Consider the following 24,770-nt stretch of genomic DNA (forward strand, 5'->3'; position numbering starts at 1 on the left):
GAGGTAATAGCGAGAGACTTCGTTACCCGGTCCCCTGCTGCGAGCCGGTCAAGAGCCAGCTGTTACATTCTGAAGCGGAGGACAGCAAACTCTGTGTCAACATCTGCTCACATTAGCTCGTAGAGACAATGCCCTCAATCAAGGTAATTGCAATTTAATATGCAAGAGCTAAGAATATTTTCCGACAAAAACAGTTTTTCGAGGAATTTTAATGAGGCTGACTATGTCATCGACGGTTTCGCAATTATACGACGTTTAGGCCAAATACCAATAAAACCTTCAAATACATAACATATAAAACACATAAAGAAAACATAACATCATACATAAAGAAACATACTGCAATTTTTCATAATTGGCTCGATGCCAACTCCACTATGGCTAACAATGGTAAACCAAAAATCTTAACGCAGATTCTTAACACTGACTTTTTGAAGGGCACTCTCACAACTTTAGGGAGTTTGTTCTCTACCCCTGAATCCCCTCATGGTGCGGGCTTGGAAAAAATAGTGCATAGTACATGTAACTGGGAGCTTACCTTTACATCTATAGACACATAACCATTTGCGAGAATAGGCTTCTCTCTATCAAGTATCTGTAGTGTTGTAATGTTACCAGAGTTAGGGTCGATCTCAAACAAGCCTCCAGGATCTAATGAAATAATAACATTTCAGTAATTGACCTAGTTGGGAGAATTTTGACTGTATATATTTTACCAAGTTTGACAGGATACCAAGTTAAGAATCATTCAAGAAGAGTGATTCGTACACCAAGATTCTTCATAAAATATAACTAATTTACGAAACCAGTACAGTGAAAGGTGTTATTCATTGTTTATAAAATGATTAGGGACAACATGAATAACTTACTGCTCATAATCTCATAACGTATTTTTCGGGGAGCGAATTTATCTCCATCCTCAGCTATGACTGTGAGTAAATACTTCCTCTTAAAACACAACAGTTAAAATTTCAGTGACAATTACAAACATTTATGCCTACACCTTTTTGATATAGACCAAAATAGATCTGCAATAATAAGGGGTATAGGTAGGTGTCGCTCCAATTTTTCTCCCTGGGGTTCAACTCGTTCATTGTCCTCCTTTATCAATTCTGAAACCCACCTATGAGTCGTATCTTTAATTATTTTTCCCTTGGTGGCATCTGCTGCAACTTTGAAAATTGATTGTGGTTACGGAATATGCATCAGTACTAATATAAGTAGACAAATTGCATATAATTTGATATTCGACTTCCCCTGGTGGCAAGAAAGAATAACTAGGTAATCTTAATTCAATGTGAGATCTTTTCTGTGACAGCGCTACCATTTATCAAATAGCAAGACTTTAGAATAAAACCTATTTCTATTTTCGTCAAAAAGAACGTTTTTTAATCTACAATGAGGACTGATACCCATATCTCAATCTCAATGCAAAATGGCAAACTACAAAGAAGCTCTGGGATCCCAACAGTAGTTGACAACTAGAAAGAATCTTTCTATGTGGTCAGGCTAGAAACAATTTCGATCGAAGACACTCAGTGACAGTTATGAATAAGACCATCATAACGAACTACACAATTCAACACCAACATGTTCCCTCGTAGTTGCTGTGCCAATCCGTAGCTACTCTGTTGCGTAATCGTCTCATCAATATACCTTAACATCATATCGTAGTGCAAGTATGTCTTAGAGGTCAACAAGATAATACCCACACAAAGGCAGGATCATAGCGAACAAGCCGCATCGGTTCATGTGTTGGATTTCAACTATATACTACACAATGTTGGTCCACCAGTACAGTGTTTTTAATGCAAATTAGTATAATAAGAAATAAATTCATATATTCTTTAACAAACTCAGGAAAGCGCAACAAATTTCAGACTGACTGAGCAAGTTACAAGTTATCTTATGTCAAAAAACAGAGATAAGTGGGAAAATAAAGTGCAAGTCGAACCACTAAAACATCGTGCTACGCAACCCGACCATAAAACTAGAGGCCCACGGGCCTTGTGAAGTTTAAGCGTCAGGTAACGTACTTTTGCATATCCAAGACATTTTAAAATGACTTTGAGCACTGATTACCCTCCCCCCATTCTGCAAAATTCATTAAATTAGAAAAAATTCTTTTAGTTTTCATCAGAAAAACATTTTGTGCCCGGTATGACTTTCAATCGGGTAACTCTGTGAGTTCTCCAGTTTTGGGATTTACCAAATGCAAAAGTCTTTTTCATTTCTCGTATCTACTAGGTTACAATATCCACCCCGTTGTCGTATTCATGACGCACTACTCGCTACCATTCGTATAAAGACAATATTCCCTGACTAAGGCGTTACGAGGCGTCTCCTCTCTAACCTCATGGCCTCACCCTTAAGGTCCGACCAGCCAGCCAGCGCCGGTCGCCGGATGAACATCCGGAGAGCAGGCACAATTATTATAAACCGCAGAGCCAGCAGCACATTAGGCGTTATTGAAGCCATTCATTGTACGTCTATAAGCTTATAAAATCTTGTTTATATGATTGGTGTTCAATCATGCAAATTAGTACAGGGCAGCAATCGTCCGCACATCAAAAGTAAAGTTTTTCCATCAATATAACCACTGTCTTGCAAAAAATGAGTATAAAAATTTCAAATACGTTGGAATAGATATATATTTTAATAGATTATGCATAAAACTGACAAATTGAATTAATATTGTCAGTTTAGTTTTAGACAACTCCAATAGGAAACTAAACACAGCGCCACCAGTGCTGGTGACTCATTCATTGATCCGAGCAATACAAAATTTCCCATGTCCCAGCCCATGAAAATGAGGGCATTAATCAAAAATCCGCCATGATAGATATCTGCTATGTCTTTTAAATTGGGAAATCAATTTGTTGTCATTCTTCAAAGCGCAAGCGCCGTAAGTGCGAAGCCATTGTGGGGGTTTTGGGGTCCTACCCCAAGAAAGTTTTTGAAATTTGGGGCAAATTCCGGGCATCTGGGAAATTCTTGGGACCAGAATCTAGCAAAAATTAATATCAGTTTGATGGTGGAAGCCATGTTTGATTTATGACAAATGTATCGAAGAGTCTGATTGGTGGTTGAAATATTCAAACAAACAATAGAAAGTGGGTTCAAATCCCTGAGGCAGCAGCTATTTTCTCGGCAGAAAGATGTTTGAATAGTTATGATTAATTTTATTCCAATATAAAAAAATACATTCACGGGCAGTCGACATTTTGGATCCATCAGTATTGATCTATTGAATAGTTTGCTTTGATTGATGATATGTATGCATCACACACGCGTCTGATCATTACTGCTGCGCGCTAATCAACAGACAACGTGCGCGCAGGTATAAACTCTAGTGATCAGTAATGTTTAGACCTTGGAGTAATCATTTGAATGGAGGTCGCTCGCGCTATTCAAATTCATTGAACGCGCTGTATCGATCATTGAGTGCGATTCGGTTACCAACGCCTTTGCTTCATAGATAGCATCGTTTTAGAGGAAGTGCTTTTCTCGGAGCAATCCAATATGCGCACTGTGGTCTCATCGAATATGCCCTAGTTTAGACATGCACAGTGAGCTAATTTGCGACTAGCGCAAATTTCTTCGCATTTTGGTACAAGTTTTGTGAAAATCGAACAAAAATTACCAGATTTATCGACGATTGATGAAATTATCACTCCTATCAGTGCTGTAAATTGGTAAGTTCATTTAAATAAGCATAGGTAAAAAAGCCGGACGGTCAACAACGATTATACCATCTTAAAGTCATTGATTTGTGCTATTCAAACCTACGTTTCGTTACGTGTTGCATTGCGTCGCAAAAAGATTTCGAGCCCTTGAAAACGCTTAGATACCACCTAGATAATGATAAGTGCAGAGTGTCTTTACTTTATTGAAGACCTATCATTACAGAACCCCCAGCCTTATTGCTATTGTTAATTTTTAAGCAATATGTATCCTAGCCTGTATGTAGTAGTATTGTACTGACTTGTTTTCTTTTTCAAAAGATATATTGTGTATTTTTTTCGTCAATTCAGAATCTATTGATTTTTTGGAAAATCGTAGAAGTGACGCGAATATTCACAGACTGGAAGTGAATGTTATGGATGGTTAGAACACTTTAGATAAAATTATCTTTCATACTGGAAATACAATATTGCAAAAATGTTTTGCTAATGAATATTTTTCATTTTGGCTTTTAGGTGAACACCCTTGCAGGATCAGGCTTTGCTGGATAGGTGGGGTGGATCGTGCATTTTATCACAGAGAGAAAGAACCAGATAACAACACATCAACGAGGTATAATCGCCATATATATTCTGCTACTGAATTTAAAAATAAATCTTTAGCCTCAAGTTGAAGTTCCTCATATGTGTAGTTTGCTTTGCCTAAAAAGAAAAATTGTAATGATATAGATATACCTACAATTTGATTACAGGAAAGAATAAATATTTTACATTATACAGTAAATAAAAACTAAACTTACTTTCATTCTGCTGTCTTTGAGGTTTTCTCTTATCATTTGATGTAGGTCTTACTTTCCTCGTTTGGCTTGATTTTTCTGGAAACATCTTTCTATCATTGAGAACTGTTTTCTCTTGCCCGAGATAAATCATAGATGACCTTCTCCATTTTACGATATAATAATATAATAGACCACTCCATTTTCGATGGGGCCTACCTACCTTTCTTAACAATCATTGCAGAGAAAAACCCCGGCATTTTCCGTCAATATCTTGTAAATAATGAATATCGTAAAAATCTGGCCCATCCCACTCCGACATCGAAAGATTTTCAATTGCTCGAATGTTAACTCTGCCTATAACGCGCGCGGGTAGTTGATTGACAGAAACTATGATCCATTCATAGAATGAATGGCGAGCGACCTCCATTCAAATGATTACTCCAAGTAGAATATCTTTATTTATCATGAATAATCATTTAAACTAAACCACATCGAACCACTATTTTCTTATTCATATCGTGTCAGCACCTGGCCGCTTACAATACTGGTAGAGTATACGGTAGTGTTGATTCCTAGATGTACGGCAACGCAAGTCGATTATTACGGAACTCACCACAAGTGTCATAACCGATCATAACCCCTACCCCCTTTATCAAATCTTTATCGATTCACTTCAATCGATTTTCATTTTGGTTTTTATAAGGAAACATTGTTAATCGATCAAAAAATAGGTTTACAAGGACTGCTTCAATTTCTTCGAAAATAGAATGGATGGTTTATTTCAAATAAATTCACTTACGTGAAATTGAGATTTATTGTGTTTACGCTTTATGGTTATGCAATGAATGTATGGACGGACAAAAAGTGAACACAATAGCCTCCCGAGTCCTGAGCAGGCTGAAAACTGCTTTGTAATTTACCATTATATCCACTTTATAATATCAATTTGGCAGTGACACATATGTACAACCAACTTTGAACAACCATCCTTAAAAAATCTGCTCAATGATGCATCTGAATCAAGATGCTTATGATTTATGACATATCAAACATATCATAACTTCCACTACTTACAGCAGGAAATCCATCTTTAACTATTTTACTAGTGGAACTGATGATAATAGGTGGTGAATCTTGAATGTCAATTACTTGTATTTCAAATGATTGACTGAAGCTGTTCTTTCCATCCTACAATTAATCAAAAACATTGAAATAGTGGCATGATGAGAAGACGTAATCTAAGGGGACCGAATTGTGATAATGAACTAGGTCCTGGGGCACTTGTCCACTCGGTAAAATGCTTGCCAATCTGAAAATGTCAATATTCAATGGCCTCATCTATTTTTGATAAAAATGACTGACCGATTGATCCGCACTACACATAGTGATCAATGCTTATATAGGAGGTTTTAGACAAATCACTATGAATTCTGACCATTTTCAAGTTTGTGTCTAGCTATGATTCAACATTGTGCATGATGATCACTGTCGACGCTGGAATTTTCAAAGTCCATGATCTACATGCCAATTTTGGTCATTTGTACGTATTTCTTATGAGGATATATGATATCAGTACAAAGTAATATTCATCCGCTTACTCATACACGGTTTTTTTCTACCACAATATCTATGGCATGCGCAACATGAATTTTAAGAATCCTTATATTTTCAATTCATTTATTAGGAAATAAACCACAAAACTTTAATATTTTGTATTATTGGTAAAGAAGTAGGCTTACTAGTACACGTGTTCTCAATGGACACCTGCTATTGTACTCCCGTTCATTGATTCTCACAAGCATTAACTGCAGTTACACTAAAGTGACGGCTATAATAGCCTCAAGCCTTTAAGTGTGCTTTATACTAATGATAATCTGCAGAAAAAGAATTGGGTTTTTGCAAAGCAGCAAAAACACTCATTACAAGTCAAAATGCATAAGAATGTTAACAATCATATCTCATTCATATCTAAATTCAGTCTCTACTGGGTTATAAACAATAACAGATATTTAGAAAGTTATGTTAGGCAGACAAAAAGCAAAAGGCATTTCATTTAGAATAGGGGGTACACTTACATCTGATATCAATGGCACCTGCCAAATTGTCTTCTTTTCATAATCAAGAGATTTATTGAGTACTAATTTACCAATCCATTGTTTATTATTGGAAACATTCCTAATGACTGAAAACTGCTCACACGCTTGCACAGTCTGAAATTAAAAATGAAAGATAAAAATACAAAAACCAAGAAATATTTGGTAAAACCTTAGGGACTGATTTCATAGACTGGGTATCAAGGGATAAATCATCAACCTGCATGATAACCACCATAGTAGCAATGAGAAACCAATGTAATAACTGAAAAATTTCAAAATTTTGCCAGAAAATATTTTGCCCCTACATTATATTCATCTATTTCACATTATATTCATCATAGTATTTGTTGCATCTTCAAGTACCGTCCCTAAGACCATCGGTAGGATTGGGCTTGAGTAATTGCAGACAGTACTGCCACCGAACATCCAGCAAAACGTATCATGGAGTAAGATTGGCAATGGGTGAATAGAGCTGCTATTAGCCATTCTGTTGTTACAGATATTACAGGTAGGATAAGATCTAAGCTTGTAAATGAATACTACGTGTAAGACGTGTATTACCGTATAAGAGGATGTATCTGTAGCTAAGGAGCACATTCAATAAAATATTTGTATTGCAGTCTAATTGCAACTTAATGCTTTAGATTTTCTCATATTTTTTAGTTGAAATTAATAAGCATGTCTGAACATATCTATTAGCTCTGACCTCTTGTTCAAAGATGCTTGCTGTCTGTGGTATATTATTAGGATACATAGATTACAACGCTTAGTTATATATCAGAATATGGTATATAGCCCTGCCGACTATTTTCAATTTAACCCTTTCGCTGCGCAAGATGTTTCGGAAACGTCATATGAGTGACACCTGCTCGTCATTCATCTGTCGACCATCAGCATGTAAGCGCACAGAACAGGCAGCGAATACACACATGTGAGACTATCTAGAGCTATCTTATTTCACTTCTTAACAGATGGTGCCTGTGGTTGGCAGCTTAAACATATCGATATCTATCGAAAACGAAACTCGTACCTTTGGTTTTTTAGGATTGGCATCACACTTAACGGAGATAAACTGAGGATTGACTGTATCGACATCTTTTATATTAATATTGTCAAATATAACGCTTCCAACTGGTGTATGCTGAAAAGAATTTACAAAATTCAACAATGTTATTGTCACTAAAATGTTGCATGTATTCAAGAATCTTATGGGCCCCTAAATGAAATCTTGGATAAAAAACCGAATAAATTTGCCAGGTTGCCTATGGTTCAGAACCTACTGTATAAAGACAGCAACCTCAATTCAAAATCTATTTTTAATTCAATTTCGACAAATATCCTCTGTCACCATACCTCAGACACAGCTACATCATATGTCTCCTTTGTAAATTTAGGAGCCTCATCGTTCACATCTTGTACTATTACTCGAATATCGTGTTTAACACCCTACAAATGGAAAAAGTAAATCTGATTCAATATGAGCAGCACTATGTTCTAAATGTCATTTGGTTTTCAATTCCATAAGCGATTATCAGTACCCCTTTTATTTGACCAAATTTACCAGGGGCCCTTCTGACAAAGAGAAACGCCCAACTCAAATCTAGACTTAAAGATATTTTGAATCCCTTTTGTGGATCAATTTTTTTCTGAAGAGAGAGCACAAGGCAATCCATGGAGGTTCAAATCTAAATCGCGAAGGTGCAAGTAAACTTGCTTACCTGTGCTCCTCTGTGTTCAGCATCATACAACCAAACGGATACATCTATAACATTTTCTTTCTGGAAGATATATCAATTTATCATAATTGTCTCAATATTTTCTGCAGTGCAAATAAAAATATTCCTCCCTAAAACCAAATCAACAAAAGATTTCACAGATATCATTCTGGAAATAATGATAATAATATGTGTTTCATATAGCGCTAAATCCAGCCAGGCTGCTCAGAGCGCTTAACATTTTCGGTATTATTACCCTGGCCAATCTTATAGTCTAACATGTATCAGTCATCTCTCCCTGGGGAGAAGTAACACCGAGCTGCTAACAAGTGCTCAGGAGTCATCTATCAGGCCAGGTACCCATTTACTCCTGGGTGGAGAGAGGCAATGAGGATAAGTGTCTTGCCCAAGGACACTACGGCAATGTACGGGGTTCGAACCAACGACCTGGCTTCCCAGAGCCCAACGCTCTAACCACTCAGCCACACCGCTCCACAATTTTAAATCTTAAAACAAGAAACAAAATTCTCAATATGGACTTTCCTAAATTTACATGAGAGTAGGTTTAATGAGCATCAAAATTGAACATTGGTAGTCTAGATTAGAGTTCAAAAGCAGAACCAATGAAAAATAGTTAAAACTATTCAATTGAATTCAAATGATGGGAGAAGACTGACTTTTTACAGACAATTAGATCGAAAATAATGACGGAAAATATCAATGAATAATGAATGGAAACGCATACCAATCTTTAGCATAAAGTTTTTGGCAGAATTTCAGAGAATCTGTCCTCCAAGTAATCAAAAAAGCCTAAGATGCCCCCCTTGATTGAATCGAGAAGTTTTCATGAAAATTTCTCTATATCTGTCTTGATGTGATCTTCATCACACACAGCTGCATGATGATTCATCATGAATATACATGGGAGTGGGTTATCTCCACTTACTAAATAGACACTCTCCATGTTCATGTGTGACGATTTCTATACACTGTGTATGAAGTTTGTTAGATAATTTATTTTCGTAAAATTGAACAATTCCCGAGATTCACTCCCCTTTCCCAATTTTACTGCCCTTCTATAAAATTCACTGCTTTTCATAGCCGGCCTCGACAAACATAAAAGGGCATGTGTTCTTCGAAATGAAATGTAGTTCCAACATCAAATAAATAACCAAATTAATAAAACGCAATGGATTCCGATGAAATTTTTCGCGACGATACTGTCTGTTCATATAACCACCTGCTGATTTCTGCGGCCAAGCCAATCATCAGTAATCTTTGCTTTATGATTTGCTTTTTAAAACTGTAATTTTTTACTTCAGATTTCTGTGAAAAAGCTCATCTTTTTCAAAATCCTGCTCCCTACAATTTAGAGAATGGATAATGCTTTTATGAATGATTTGCATGAATATATGCTCAGTTGCACAGTTAAAGGGCAATTCCTCTGGAAACCATGTCATTAAAATTTGCTCCATTTGTATAGTAATAGGCTCAGCCGACAGCGGGCCTAATAAAATCACTCGCAAGCGTTGTAATAGCATCGTGAATAACCGACAAACTATTTTCTATGAAATTTTTCGATGAAGCAAGTAATTACACCAGTAGGACTGGGCCATACATGACATGAATTGAATTTGCAGCGAATTAGAAGTCGATGCGCACCTTTATATTTTTTAGTGTTCCGAAAAATGCAAAAATACGTTTTCATCAATTCGGCAAACTAACTTCAACTAAAGAACTGATGAATTTTGTCACTCATCAATTGACGTTCACGAACCTCTTTTATCTGGACACTATGTCATGAGAATTCGCTCTATTTGTATGGTAAATGGCTTAGCCTATGGCTGACCTAACAATAATAATGAACATTTATAAAGTGCTTCCCATGAGAAGTTTACCTGTGCTGAGTAATTCATAGTAACTATGAAATGTTATAATGAAGGTTTCAACTGGTTGATGCTGTGATGGGCCGGGTTTATCACAGTCCAGCTCTGTCATAGCTAAAATTTTAGTGTTCGAGTCCGTGCACCTCAATATAGTGTTACCGGGTGATACCGGAAGTGGTTCTCTCTTGTTACAGGAATAAATAGAAGCAGGTTAAGTGATTTCTTTTGTAAGTGTAATCTATTGTAATCCGTCTCTTTTAGAGGATTTCCTTTGTGCCCTATTGTTACCGAACAATAGGGGCAAAACCATTACAATGCTGTGAATATCTCGAAGAGTATGATCAACATTGTTCCAAAGAGAAGAAGCTATTGCAAGAAAATAGTGTCCACCAAATGTAGCTAGGTTAAAATGATACTGTGTCAGTAAATTTCGAGATGATGATCAGTGAGAGTGAACCGTAGCATAACGAACAAGTAGATCCTGTAGGCAGATTGTGATACAATATCTGAATTGTAGTGTAGCTTAGTTTTGTATACTATGTACAAATGGCAGTACTGTAGTAAATAAAACAGTTATCGAAACATGGTGGCAGTGGTGTCGAAAATTTCTCGTATGCTTACGTAGAGCTCGAGAGTGTTTACTGGCTGAACATGAATGAACAACTAAAAGACTATATGTCATCATGCGATATTTCCGAGAGAGAGATGCAAAACAGCACAAAGAAACCATGCAAAAGGAAACCGTATCGCGACCCTGGGCAAAAATAGGTGGTGACCTGTGACCTATTCGAAAAAGACAGGGCAGATTGCCTGATAACAGTCGATTATTTTAGTAATTACTGGGAGATAGACTGATTATTATGGAAGACCTCAGACGACATACGAGATATAACATACGAGATATGAGATGCAACATACGAGATACGACATATGACATACGACTTATTTACAGTACGGGTGTCCGTCCGCTAGCGCCACCGCAGTGTATATTTTTCAACTTTGCCTTTTTCATGAACACTCGATTAGTATATTCGAGTATGCAAGACGTTTTTATGAGCATGGATTATGTCATAATCCGTTATTTTTATGAACATTGATTATCATAATCGATTAGCATACTCGCTCGGCGAGCAAGTATGCCGATTATCTAATCCAACCGATATGGTGTTCTCGGTAGAAGTCGCTGCTGAGTTAGTCAGTAACCTGTCTGTGGTTTAGTTTCACGATCGGATATTTTCACAAACCACAGTCAGGAATGGGAAGGTCATTTTTGTATGAAATCTTCGTCAGCCAATTTGACTGACGAGTAATTTGCCTGGCATTTCATTGTCTCTTAAGATATCCGTCTAATTTTTGTTGTAATCGACGCACAACAGATTCGTAGTTTGTCTGATACCTATAACACCTCACCTGACGATCTTAATCCACGTGCAAATCGGCCGTAAAGTGAGAGTAAATTTCCGTCGGGTCAACAGCTGCCATTTTGAAAATTACTGGAGGTGCTGGCACCTGTGGACTGAGGCCAAGACAACAGCACAAACTAACGAAGCGAAACGACGAAATTGAAAAAAATTAAGAAATCAACACTTATTCACATTTTTCTTTTACCAGAATTTATTATTTCATTATTTATTATGGAAAACACGAAGATTTGAAATATAAGTTGGAAAACCATCAAAAATAAAAATTGTCGTTTCGTCTTGGAAGTTTTTATATAAATCCTTGTAGGTCCCCTTGTCTTATCATGCCACATGTGCAATACAGAGAAATGGCGGCCAATGGCGAAATTGGTGGAGAAATTAATTAATTTCTCAAAATAATGTTGATTAACCACTCGAAACATACATAAAATTGGATTATTTCGAAAGGTACCTGTGTAAGTTTGTGAATTAAGCCATTAATTGTGGACTGAAGTGAATAGAAAGTATATTTTTTAAGTGTTACTTTTTTCAACCGAGTTTTGGTCCTTGTCATCCCTAACGTTGGTATAAGCCCATCCGATTATAAAAAGCTTACCACCAACGATTAGGTAACTAACTACTGCTGAGTAGGCCATAATTGAATAATTTCTACCTGGCGTTTTTATCAACCAACATACCCGGTTATGCTAATTGACACTAATCGGCTATATAATCTAAATAGCTAATCTATTTCGATTTTGCTGGTTCATAAAAAGGCGCTCCTCTCGGCGTTGCGGCGTATACCACGACACGTGCGCAGGCAGTGGCGTATACATTAACTATGAATATCAATATAATCAGGCAGGGGTGTCAAACAGCGGAGGAGGGGTACAAGGGGGCCGGGATTTCCGGCTGTGGATTTAGAATTTTGATTTCTGATGCAGAAAAGCCGGCGGTTACGGCGGGCGGTGAACAGTAGTTATTTTTTCTGCAGGCGGTGAGTAACAGGAACCCCGGCTCCTGAACACCTGGCCGTTTTCAGACCAAAGGAAGACAAGAAATAGCATAATATTATGAACTTGAACAGTTTGATATCGTTTTAGTTTTGTGATTTGAAAAACCTTTCGTCGCCCGCGGGAGAGGAACGGCCGGCGCGCCTAGTCCAGGGTGTTCACAGTATGGCCTAATCGTTGTGTCCGGTCCAGGTGTCCATTATCCAAAAGAAATCTATTTCTGGTTTGAATAAAATGTTGACTATGTTGGTTTTCATATAATTGACGATAACTGTACGCGTCACCATGTTAAACGATTTATATGCAGTAAATATTGAAAAAACATACACTGCGGTGGCGCTAGCGGACGGACAACCGTAATGTAAATAAGTCGTATCTCGTATGTCATATGTCGTATCTCGTATGTTGCATCTCATATCTCGTATGTTATATCTCATATCTTGTATGTCGTCTGAGGTCTTCCATAGATTATACTCCACGAATTCGAACGCGGTCTTAAGTAAACTGAAGGCTCATTTGGCAAGATTTGGTATTCCTGATATCTTGGTCAGTGACAATGGACCTCAGTTTGTCAGCAACATTTCAAAAACTTTAGAATAAATGGGAGATTGAACACCGAACTATCTGTCCATGGAATAGTCGTGCAAATGGTCAAGCTGAATCAGCAGTAAAAACAGCGATAAGATTTCTGAAAAAAGCTAAGCGATCCAGTAGTGACCACTATTCAGCGTTGTTGGACTATCGCAGAATCTGAGTTCAGTACAACGTATGTTTAACCGTCGAGCGAAAACATTACTACCTATTAGAAAAAATCTATTGCAAACGACTATTACGTATCTGAATCTGTCATAGAATAAGCAAAGGCAGGAGAAATATTACAACAAAGGCGCAAAAGACCTAAAACCGCTCAACGAGGGAGATAGGGTCTACATCCAACCTTAGACTAGACAAGAACTGTGGAACCAGCTAAAATCATTGATAAACTAGACGATAGATTGTATCTTGTAGAAACCAAAAATGGTGTGACACATGCAACAAAAATGCATTAGCGAGTAAAATGCCTAACATATTTAAAGTTCTGGAAGATGGCGTATGAATCGAATTCGAAACTACACCTGTAGAAACAACGCCCGTCATGTCATGAATTAATTATCATCAGATTTATTAGTAGTTAGTGAATAGAATTATAATAGACTTAATAAATGTTTAGCAAGTAGAAAGTGAAATTCAACGATGACAGTTAAATGGAAAATTTATTCAGCACATGCTCAAATCAAAAAACTTTCTGAACTTGTTCAAATTCTCTATAATCTAAATTTAATCAAAAGTGTAATTTTTGGAATGAACATTTTTAACTTTGAAGAGGGGCTGTTACAATACCCAAATTGTAGTGTAGCTAAGTTTTGTATACTATGTACAGATGGCAGTACTGTAGTGCATAAACGGGTAGTCCAATGGCTAATGAGGAGTTAAAGACACGTTGTTGATTTTGTCGTTACAAATAAAACAGTTATCTCTGCGGCTAAGCCCATCTAAGACGAGTCTTTGCTTTCCGATTGGCTTTTTAAAGCAGATATTTTTGCGGCCAGAATTTTGTGAAAAAGCTCATATATATTTTCACGAGGCCTCTTTCAAAATTCAGCTTCATAGCGGTTGGAGAATGGATAATGCTCTTATGAATGATTTGTATGTGTTGAATTAGAATCTGCCATGACGGGAAACTTGAGTCACCATCTATGTCTCTTGACATAGGATCAAAGAAAGGAACTAAAAGGACATCTTCTTTCTATGACAACTACTCGTTAACTGAAGTTTATTTCATCAGGTCAACATCTGGTTCCATGCACATGCGTTACAGAGGAAGCGCGGGGAAAAATATCACACCAGTACTATTCTATTAATAGTAGAGGTCATTCTCAACAGTATGAATATATGCTCAATTGCACAGTCAATGGGCCTTAGCTCTGGAAACCATGTCATTTAAATTCGCATTTGTATAATAATAGGCTCAGCCTACGGATGGCCTAACCAGGAAGGCAGAAACCCGTTGTCACTGCTTTTCAGCTATATTTTGAAACTCTTTTTTTGTTTGTAAAGGTCTTTTATGACAGTTTGGCATCAGGCATTGTGTCAATAGAATATCAAGCTCTCATACAACAAACAAGGCCTACATGGAGGATGAGGATATTTTTTAGCCTGTGCATCATCACGGTAGGTTTACATACCTCATAATCCAGTTTCCTTATGAGTCTAACTTCACCGTTATTTCTATTCACACGAAATGAGTCAGAATCGATGCCATAACTCACACTTCCTCCATCCGGATCTTTTCCTTTCAAAGTGTAAACTATTGAGACTACAATGTAAAAGTAGATTTAAGGTCATTGACAAATCGGATTTAAAAAAACATAAAACTAGGGGTCCAGGACACCATGCCCACTTGGAAAATAGTTTCAAAAGCTCAACAATCTAACAATTTCAATATTCAATGCCCGCTAGTGACAATATACAAAAACCAAAAGACCTTTAAACTCACCCCAATCATAGAACATGTCAGCAGCTAGAATTTTGCAATTGATTGTGATAACAATATATGCTTGGTACCAATATAATATGGAAATACAAAGTTATTCTACTATTCACAGACCTGCCAACCCCAGAAATATGTTGTCAGTATATATTTTTGAGTTTGTCAGTATTCTCTTGAGTTTGTCAGTATTTTCTCAGTGACGCGACCCGAAAAAAAGCTTCCAGTTCTCTTCCAAATTTCTAACCAAAACATTGTAAGAGTTAATGCTATCACTTATATTAGAATTAAATAATTATCAATATCAATATATTATACTAAAAAAGAAAAAATCTTAAAAAAAAGAATCTTTTAAGAAATTTGATTTCTGTATTTTACAATATCTAATTCAAGCAATTTTTTCAAGTCAAAATGTGTTTGCGAATTAAAACTATCAATTGAAGGTACTGAATAAACTCTTCAATAGATAGTGTATGTTAATTCTAAATCTTATCACCTTATTAATTCATAGGCCCTTATTACAATTAATGATTCATAAATGTATTAACATACTAGCTATTTCAAGATTCTGTTATACCTGAATTAACACAATCATAGAACGTGATAGAACATGAATATGTCATGAGCTACATCTTTGCAATTGATTGTGGTAACAGAATATGCTTGGGTATCAATATAATGTGGAAAAACTTTTTCCATCTACGATTGAGAACTGATGACACCAAGATGGCCGCCAATTACGTAATGATTGGCTGATCAAAAATACCTGTCTCAAGTATTAAAGATCAATTTCCATAGAATAGCCATCACAAATTTCAATGAAAAATGGTAAACCAGTAGGAATCTACAGGACTCCGAATTCGGGCCAAAATTGACATTTTTGGGCCAAAAAAGGTCAAGGGACGACCATCTTGACTTCGATCAACCCAATTTTCTGCTGATGAACCTTCGGGGGATACAAATAAATACGAGATATCAAGACAATTGATTAAAGCTTCTTCAAACTTTCCTATGGAAACTTGAAAAATGTGTAAAAAGTGCTGATTTGGCGAACAATAATGGTTGCCAGTCAGCCATCTCGAATCTGACAGGGCCAGATGTGTCTAGAGTAGGAACATGTGTAACCGAAATATAAAGACATTGCATTGAAGTGTCTTCAAAACTTCTCAAAATATTCCGTCTACGGACGGACGGACCGATGGATGACTGGGACGAAAGTCCCGAGTGGGCTAAAAATGTTGTATTTCTCAAGTCACACATGGGTACTGAAAGAGTTACAGTGTATTCTGATTAGGTATATGTCTATCAATTGTTAACTTGACTTAACAACAGTCAACCCCCGATATACCACCCTCCCATATACCACCACCCTGCCTACTGCCAGGTTTTCTATATGTACATCTCTACACAAATACATAGTTAAACACCGCCCTACTCTCTTTACCGCCAAAATCATTCTGCACCAATGTGGGCGGTATATCGGGGTTTGACTGTATATTATAATTAGTAAAACATAAATATTTGGAGAACGTAAACTTACAGAGGTCCGTAGATTCTGGTATTCGCAATCGGTTCATATTATCTATGAAAATTGGAGCTCTTCCAGCTGTAAAGATAAACGCGTTTAATGTAAAAGCAGCAGTCTTTGGCCTAGTACTTAAAATACTCACCACTTTGCTTATATAGGCCTTGATATGTAGTTTTATTTTAACTAGCCTACATGGATGATGGTGCAGATCTTGTAAAATAGACTGTAAGACAAATTTTCTATTCAACATAGATTTGCGATATTTTTTTAAAGGTAAAGAAGACGATACAATTGTGATTTTGTCCTAATCCTTTTTATCCACCTACTGACCCACCCTGGAAACTTGGGTCGGTGTTGCTGCTAAAACAATTAATTTGGGTAGCCTAATGGCACAAATTTGTTCTCAAGCTGGCTCCTTAATTAATTATCAACAGTGACGATATTTTTTCTTCATTTTGAAAATCCATGTGCTCAAATGGTGCTTAATTAATACCAATCACCGTGATACTCCTCGGCATACTTTTTGATTGGAAGACTTTCGGGGCAGACATCAATGTGACATATCCTCCTCTCTATCGATGAAATAACCATCTAATATATATTGGAAAAATACAATGGTAATGCTAACGTTGCATTGAAAATGTGTTATTAACAACCTAAATCGAACTTCGAATTGCGGGATTCGAACAACATCCACCAAAATTAATCGATCGACGTAACAACGTTGCAGCCATTTTGGTTCATTCGAGTTGAGGAAGAAGGCAGTCGCGGTGAACTTTTGGAGAATTTTCAGGTATATAAGTAGTTTTGAATAAAGCTAAACCATCGTATTTCATTAGCTATGAATAGAAATAGGCCTTATAATGCCCAGACCTGCTAACCCTTAGGGTTTCACCGTATTTTTGTTACACAGCCGGGTGGGTATGTTTACGTCGTCGGCCGACGTCCTACGTGCACGGTAGGTATACCAAGTGGTCAATCCAAAAATCAAATGTAGAGACAGATGACACTTTATGAACTAAATGGGTTACCACATTCATTTGAGGGTAATGAGTACGTAAATGCAGAAACAATTAAGACTTTTTCTGCATTGTCTTTGTTTTTTAATTGTTCCAGTATAGGCCTGTTGTTTTTTTCAGGGTGATATCAAATTCACTGATGTTGATGTTATACGTAAAAGGGAAATATGACATTTTCTTTTAAGGAGACCTGTCCCTGTGAAGTCAACTTTGGTAAGTAATTTTTAACAATATTCCCTACTTGGAAGAAAACTACCAAGTACCTTTATAGTGTCTGATATTGGTCACACTAGTTTATTGTGAATACAACCACTCCCAGAAGGGAGCAACAGCTTTGATTCATTATTATAAAACCTACATTGAAAAATTGATTACTGACTAGTTAAATTTCAAACTTGCTAAGTTATGAAAATATTTCTTGCTCATTCATTGCATCAATATTTCTATGGTTACAGATGCTGTTTGCAAATCGTACAACTGAATCAGACATCATGGAAGTAATTCGGAACCAGCTGAAATATGATGCTGAGAGAAGGATCGAGTTAACTGTCAAGAGAAAACTAACACCATAATGGATCTTAGAAGATGTATAATTCTCGATTTCTTAAATAGATTCCTTAAGTAGATTAGGCTACTACAATTTGTAGTTAGGTTGTGCATTTTAATCATGTTTTGTTAGTTTAAATCTTATTTTTGGAGCTTATTATGTTACATGCAAACCATTTGGTAATAAATGTAATTAATTCTATATGTATTTCAAGTATATGTGTTTGTTTGTGGTTTTATTGGTATCAGGTTAACATTTCAGTTGGTATTGAGTCATATTCAGATTGAATATTATCTGCAAACAGGTTTGATGGAGGTCAATACCCAGGCGTTGTTATTCCACGTTGATACGACATCGGACTATCAGGCTATAATTTGGTTGAAATCTAGTTGGATATTGGATGTTTAATGAAGTTGATTTCTCGTCGGACTATGAACGTTGATTCACTTTTCAAAATCAACCTACAGTCGACGTCGAAACACAACGTTGTTTCAACGTTGATGCGCCCACTCGGTTGTTGCATTGCAATTAACAGGAGTTAACCTCTATATGATACTTTAGCGTCAGACGTTGTAGGGAACCAGTAACAACGACTGGTATTCAGACTAGATGAGGCTTTATATAAATTAACTCACCCAATTACCTCCAGTCGTGTGCAGTGGCACAGTAGGTAATGCGCTCTACTACTTTTTGGTTTGAGTTCGAATCCCAATAGGCCAATTCAAGTCAGAATTTTATTCTATTGCACATGCGCTAACTATCTGTCCTCCGTAACGGGAGCTAGCGCCGTACTCCGTAACTGGAGCCACAGGGACATTATTAATAGGCCTATAGGCCTATAGCCACTGGCAAAATAGCGTTTACTAAAATAATGCCGTAGGCCTATGGCAAATATCCACTTCTGGTCTACTTATTTCAACAAAACCTCGGCTTGTAGGCATGCTACTGATCTCCAAAGAGATAGGCCTAATCATCTTTTCAAAAATGAAAAATATGCTCAATCAGTGCCCAAAAGATCACGTGGGAAAAAATCTTGAATATCCTTGAATAGGCTTGATCCACAATAATGTATTCAGTTCACAAACTTACCCGAAATAAACCCACAGGCAAACATCAACAATAACGAGACGTCGAGTAAATTCATCATTGACCACACAGGCTGCTAACTACTACCGGTTTCACAGCAAGCCTACTTAGAACTAACGTTAAATGCCCTATAATTTTTGCACCTGCAGTAGAGGCGAAACACTGAACATCAAAATATAGGCCTACGTCCACACCCGTTATTATCCACGTTCTAAATATGGAACATATTTTCGCTTTAAACTGCATAACAGGTTTTCAGAACATTCGCGGTTGACGCGTTCAACTTGGCAAATATTGGTCGTGGGAAATCGATATCATTTGGATATGTGAACTTTAAAAAAAATCTCAAGCTTACATTTGTTAAATTGTTTTACTAAGAAAAATCTTAAAGAAATACAGATTATTGAGGGATTTGATTGAGATATTTATTTTTCTATATTTAAAGGCCAATGAGGAAAATATATCAATTACGTTTCGACCAGCAGTCAGTTGATTTGGTGAATTGTAAAGCTCAAACTCACCTTACGAAAAAGTTTGAGGCAAACATTTGACAACTTCGAAATTTAATTAGAAGTAAAAACAGCAACTTTCAGATAGAATGCTTAAAATAACTCGTTTTTAATATTGCATCAAATTAGTACTCGAGGTTCTGTTTGCTGCAATGCACGTTTTTCGTCGTTTCGAAAAAGCATTTCTGTTTCGCTGCACGGCTGCTAGCGGGATATAAACCGGTTTTGTAAATTGTATAAATGTATTGTGACAAACTATGCGGAAAATGGGTTAGTATTTTAAAGCCCAGTCACACTGTACAAAAATACCACCACCGACCGTATAGGGTGTAGGCTACTCCTCACAACCACAGGACGAATATCGCACTGAGACGACAGAAATTAGCCAAACTAAGTAATAAGGCCTAGGCCTACTAAACCCAACTGAACAGAGAGGGGGAGAGAAGGGCTGAAGAAGGTAAGTAGGCCTATTTTAGTTAGGCCTAAGTAGGCCTAGTCAGTAACCTGCCTGGCGATGTTTCACCATCGGATGTTTTTAAAAGCCCATCTGATTATAAAATTGCTTGCTGACAACGATTAGGTAGGCCTACTGTAGGCCTATTCTATTTCAAAACGTTGTTTAGGTCAACTGCTGCCGGTCCTTTTTGGTCCTAGACCTAGGCCTAAGACTTATCAGGTAGGCTGTAGCCGATATATGTACTCTATCAGGTTTGTACCACCATAATGACTGAGCTAGGCCACCTGATATGCTCTCAAGTCGGCTCCTAGGCCTACTAAAAACTGACTGGAACTGACCGGAGCCGATTGGAAACAAGTCACGTTGAAATAGACATTAAATTTAGTAAGTTAAGTACGAAGTGGATATTTTATCGTACACAGCAAAGTGTTTACTTCCGCTATTTTACCGTAGGCCTTCATCATTGCTATATAGGCCTATTATAATGCACCAGTCAATGAAAGTCCCCACCCTACAGGGGCCGGGAAACGAAAATTAGCGCCGGTGCAATCGGGAATTTTTCCCGCTACTCGTAATGTTAGTTTCATCGCTACCGTAGCGCTATGGATCGCCTACACACACGGGGATTTCTGCGCTATGGATCGCTTAAGTATGCGGGGAATTGTGCGCTACGGATCGCCGTGGGGTACTGGGAATACTTTAACACTAAAACTGGCATCTGCAGTTTGAGAACCGTAAAAATTCTGAAATTCGATTTCTCTAAACGATATCATGAGAAAAATATTACAAACCAATCTTTGAAAAAAGTGATCTAATAGAGCTCTTAAAAACGGTAAAAATACAAATTTATGGAAATAAAACATTTGTTGTTGAAGATGGCGCTAGCTAGCGCTGTGGATCGCTATGGATCGCCCAGTTAAAACATTCGGTAGAATTACAGCAAGCTCGGTGGTCATGTGGGATGATACTGCGCTAGTAATTTACTGGGCAGGGTTCGAGTCACGCTCTCACTATTTTCTCTGGATCTGTTCTCCACACTTTCCTTGAATTTTTTAAGTCGCGCTTCTCTGTGCCCATGTGTGGTGTAAACGAGCTAGGCCTATATCAGCACCCCAAGGATAACAGCAAGACTCGCTTAAGATAATGAATTGTATGTTCTTTTTATTACAACACAGTTGAAAAACCAAGTCAAGCGGTTTCTGCAATTTAAAAAATACAGATACTAAGTACAAATTAATTTTTGAATTACACTAGGTTTGAAGTCAAAAGTTGAATAATTTCACAAAAAAGTGGTAATTTAATTTACTTACAACACGTTATCTTCCTTGAGTTAAAGAGAGACTCGCTCCACTCGCAGCCAGTAGTAGAAATGACTACCAAAAATGCATTACACATAGATTTATACCTAACTGTACTATAGGCTACCTGACTGCCAGTGAAGCGAGTAGAAAACGTTTGAATACACAGCACTGAAAATCACAAACCATGGTAATTCGAGGCTCAAACTAGTGTATAAAGAGTACAAAGAGCGCAACAGTATAGAATTGCTACTGTATGACAGACTCAAAACTCAATTGATTATCAAACATGAAACCACGAATAACTGTAATAATGATAAATAATATATGTGCATAACACGAGCCAATTGATGTACGGTAAAATGGCGGAAGTAAGCACTCTGCTGTATAGGCCTATGGTAAAATATCCACTGCCTAGTCGGCCTAAGTAGGCTATTCATTATCGTCTGACATCCATCGGATGAAAATAAATAGATCGATGTCATATCGATCTTTTTGAGATAGGCCCCTATATTCAGTGCTTCATCTAGCATTAAAAAAGGGCAGGGTGCTGATTTCAAATAAGGGCATTTTTGTGCGTGATTCCATCGGAGCAAGGGCACATAATAACGCACTCATGTCTGTTTTAGGGGCAAACTGCAATGTTCCCTAATGCATAGAATCGAGGTACCCCCTACTACGATTGAGGACTAGAAACTATGTTTAAATCTGATTATGCCATGAGTGACACACTTGACCACAGTACATCCTTACACCTATGCCTGTCAATGAACAAAAGTTAATCTAGATAGGGCTTTCAAAATGATTTGGAAAACCAGTTGCAGACAAAAAAATTGCAGAAAAAAGCAATCTTAAGTAGCAAATACAGCAAAAAAGAGCCAGCAATAGTGTATAAGCCTACATGAAATTGAATGTTTTTAACCTTAGAAATATCAAATTAATTGATTTAAATTGATAGTGTTAGTGATTGGCAAGTAACTGTTGATAATTGGTAAGCAGTCTGCTTAAGAACACATTATTGCTATTAGGCTACTCAAACTAATTGTCTGTGCGAGTCTCTCTGTGAGTTCACCGAACAAAGTTTTTCACCTTGTATGTAGAAAATTTGTCTTAGTCTAGATAAAAAGATCCAGAGCATCACGATGTGTTCAAAACGAAACAATCCATCAAATCTACACTACCAGCTTTACAATGGCAGTCGCTAGAATGATTGGCAGTAGTTTGGAAGTCAGCCAATTTCCTGGAAACTTAAACTAGGCCACGCGTCTGAGGCACGTTTTCACACGATGCACACTGACTGCAGTACATTTGAATAGGCCTATAACCACTGATCACATGAGCTACTATCGTTGATATCATACGAGATATTTCATAGCCGTCGCAGGAAACTTACTTACAGTCGGATGCGTCGGCTTATTTTGAAAGCCCTGACTCATTACTCGTGACTGACAAGGGCAGGATGGCGGACCTACGGCAAGTGATGAGGGCACAAGGGCTAGCATGGGACACATCTGAAGGGCACAAGGGCGGCTATTTTCGGGGGCGGGGCGGACCGCCCTTCTATTTTTGGCTAGATGAAGCACTGTATATTTCTCCACCTCTTAATCTTTTGAACACCATAAGAAGACCATGCAAAAATTGCTTGTTTCTCATCAGTTTAATTTTCCGTGCTCGTCAAAAAAAGTTCAGTAAAAATTGAAAAATTAAATGCGCATCCCGCATGCAGAATTCAGTTTTTAGCCCACTTGGGACTTAAGACCCAGCGGGCTATTGCGTTCACTTTTCGTCCGTCCGTCCGTAGACGGAATCCAGTTATTTTGGGAAGTTTTGTAGACGCTTCAAGTACGCTTCGATCAATTACCTTGATCTTTGGTTTATATTTGAATCTACCAAGGGCCCATCAGCATAAGAAAAATTGGGTCGACCTGACTCAAGATGGCCATCCTATGACCTTTTTAGTGCCCAAAAATGTCAATTTTGGCCAGAATTCTAGGTCCTGTAGCTTCCTACTGGTTTGCCATTTCTCATTGCAATTTGTGATGGGTATTCTTTGGAAAGGGAAGTTTTATACCTGAGACGGGTATTTTTGATCAGCCAATTATGACACAATTGGCGGCCATCTTGGTGTCATCAGTACTCATTCGTGGTGGGAAAAAGTTTTTCCACATTAAATTCATACCTAAGCATATTGTGTAACTATATATTCAATTGGAAAGTTGTAGCCCATAACGTGTTTTATGATTTTGGTGAGTTTCAAGGTCATTGGTTTTTGTATGTGGCCACCAGGGGGCGTTGAATAATACAATATCTTAGTATTTCTATATTATATTTGTGCCACAATCAATTGCAAAGTTGTAGCTCATGACATCTTCCATGATTTGGGTGAGTTTTAAGGACATTAGTTATTCTATATGGTCACCAGGGGGCGTTGAATAGTAGAATAACTTAGTAACGTAATAATTTCCTTATTAGATTGGTACCTAGGCATATTTTGTTACCATGATCAATTGCAAAGTTGTAGTTAATGACATCGTCTATGATTTTGGTGAGTTTTTAAGGACATTAGTTATTCCATATAGTCACCAGGGGGCGTTGAATAGTAGAATAGCTTAGTATTTCCTCATTAGATTCGTACCTAGGCATAATTTGTTACCATGATCAATTGCAAAGTTGTATTTCATGACATGTACTACGATTGTGGTGAGTTTTAAGGTCATTGGGTTTTGCATATGGTCACCAGGGGGCGTTGAATAGTAGAATAACTTAGTATTTCCATATTAAATTGGTAACGAGGCATATTTTGTTATCACAATCAATTGCAAAATCATAGCTGCTGACATGTTCTATGATTGTGGTGGGTTTCAAGGTCATTGGTTTTTGTATATGGTCACTAGGGGGCGTTATGTATTGAAATTGTTAGATTGGTGAGCATTTGAAACCACTTCCCTAGTGGGCATGGTGTCCCTGGACTCCTAGTTGTTTCTTTTTAGACCACTTGAGAATAAAGTCCCAGTAGGCTATTGCGTTAACTTTCTGCTGTTGTCCGTCAGTCCATAGACGGAATCCAGTTATTTTGGGAAGTTTTAAAGACCCTTTGATGTCTTCATAGGCATAGTATAATCAATGGAATATTGCTATTAAACGAATAGAATCTTCATTTATAGGCCTATAACTTTTTGAGCTTGAACAGGAGTAGGTAAAATTGAACCCAAGATACTCATAGGTGT

At 37.3% G+C, this 24,770-nt stretch overlaps 2 protein-coding genes across 5 annotated transcripts in view; one reads left to right on the forward strand and one right to left on the reverse strand.

Annotated features, from left to right (window-relative positions):
• Positions 1–19,464, reverse strand: part of LOC141903752 (cadherin-87A-like) — a 115,877-nt gene extending 96,413 nt beyond the window's left edge. For 2 of the 4 annotated variants that reach the window (XR_012619092.1, XM_074792029.1), the window contains exons 1-10: positions 19,283–19,464; positions 16,640–16,705; positions 14,798–14,928; positions 8,277–8,336; positions 7,912–8,004; positions 7,589–7,699; positions 6,538–6,672; positions 5,537–5,650; positions 870–948; positions 539–651 (exon numbers count right to left, since the gene is read on the reverse strand). Coding sequence is in view for 3 of the 4 variants with exons in the window: in XM_074792029.1 (XP_074648130.1) it covers positions 539–651; positions 870–948; positions 5,537–5,650; positions 6,538–6,672; positions 7,589–7,699; positions 7,912–8,004; positions 8,277–8,336; positions 14,798–14,928; positions 16,640–16,705; positions 19,283–19,340 (960 nt within the window). In the remaining variant the exon portion in view is untranslated. Of the gene's footprint in view, positions 1–538; positions 652–869; positions 949–5,536; positions 5,651–6,537; positions 6,673–7,588; positions 7,700–7,911; positions 8,005–8,276; positions 8,337–10,171; positions 10,241–11,077; positions 11,134–14,797; positions 14,929–16,639; positions 16,706–19,282 lie in introns of those variants that run through there. The other 2 variants (XM_074792031.1, XM_074792030.1) reach the window with 2 other exon arrangements.
• Positions 19,465–20,114: 650 nt separating this feature from the next.
• LOC141903753 (cadherin-related family member 1a-like) overlaps positions 20,115–24,770 on the forward strand; it is a 41,925-nt gene continuing 37,269 nt past the window's right edge. The window contains exon 1 of the mRNA XM_074792032.1: positions 20,115–20,245. The gene's annotated coding sequence lies outside the window, so the exon portion shown is untranslated. The remainder of the gene's footprint in view (positions 20,246–24,770) is intronic.

This window comes from Tubulanus polymorphus, chromosome 4, assembly GCF_964204645.1.
Source record: "Tubulanus polymorphus chromosome 4, tnTubPoly1.2, whole genome shotgun sequence".
NCBI classification, from domain to species: domain Eukaryota; kingdom Metazoa; phylum Nemertea; class Palaeonemertea; order Tubulaniformes; family Tubulanidae; genus Tubulanus; species Tubulanus polymorphus.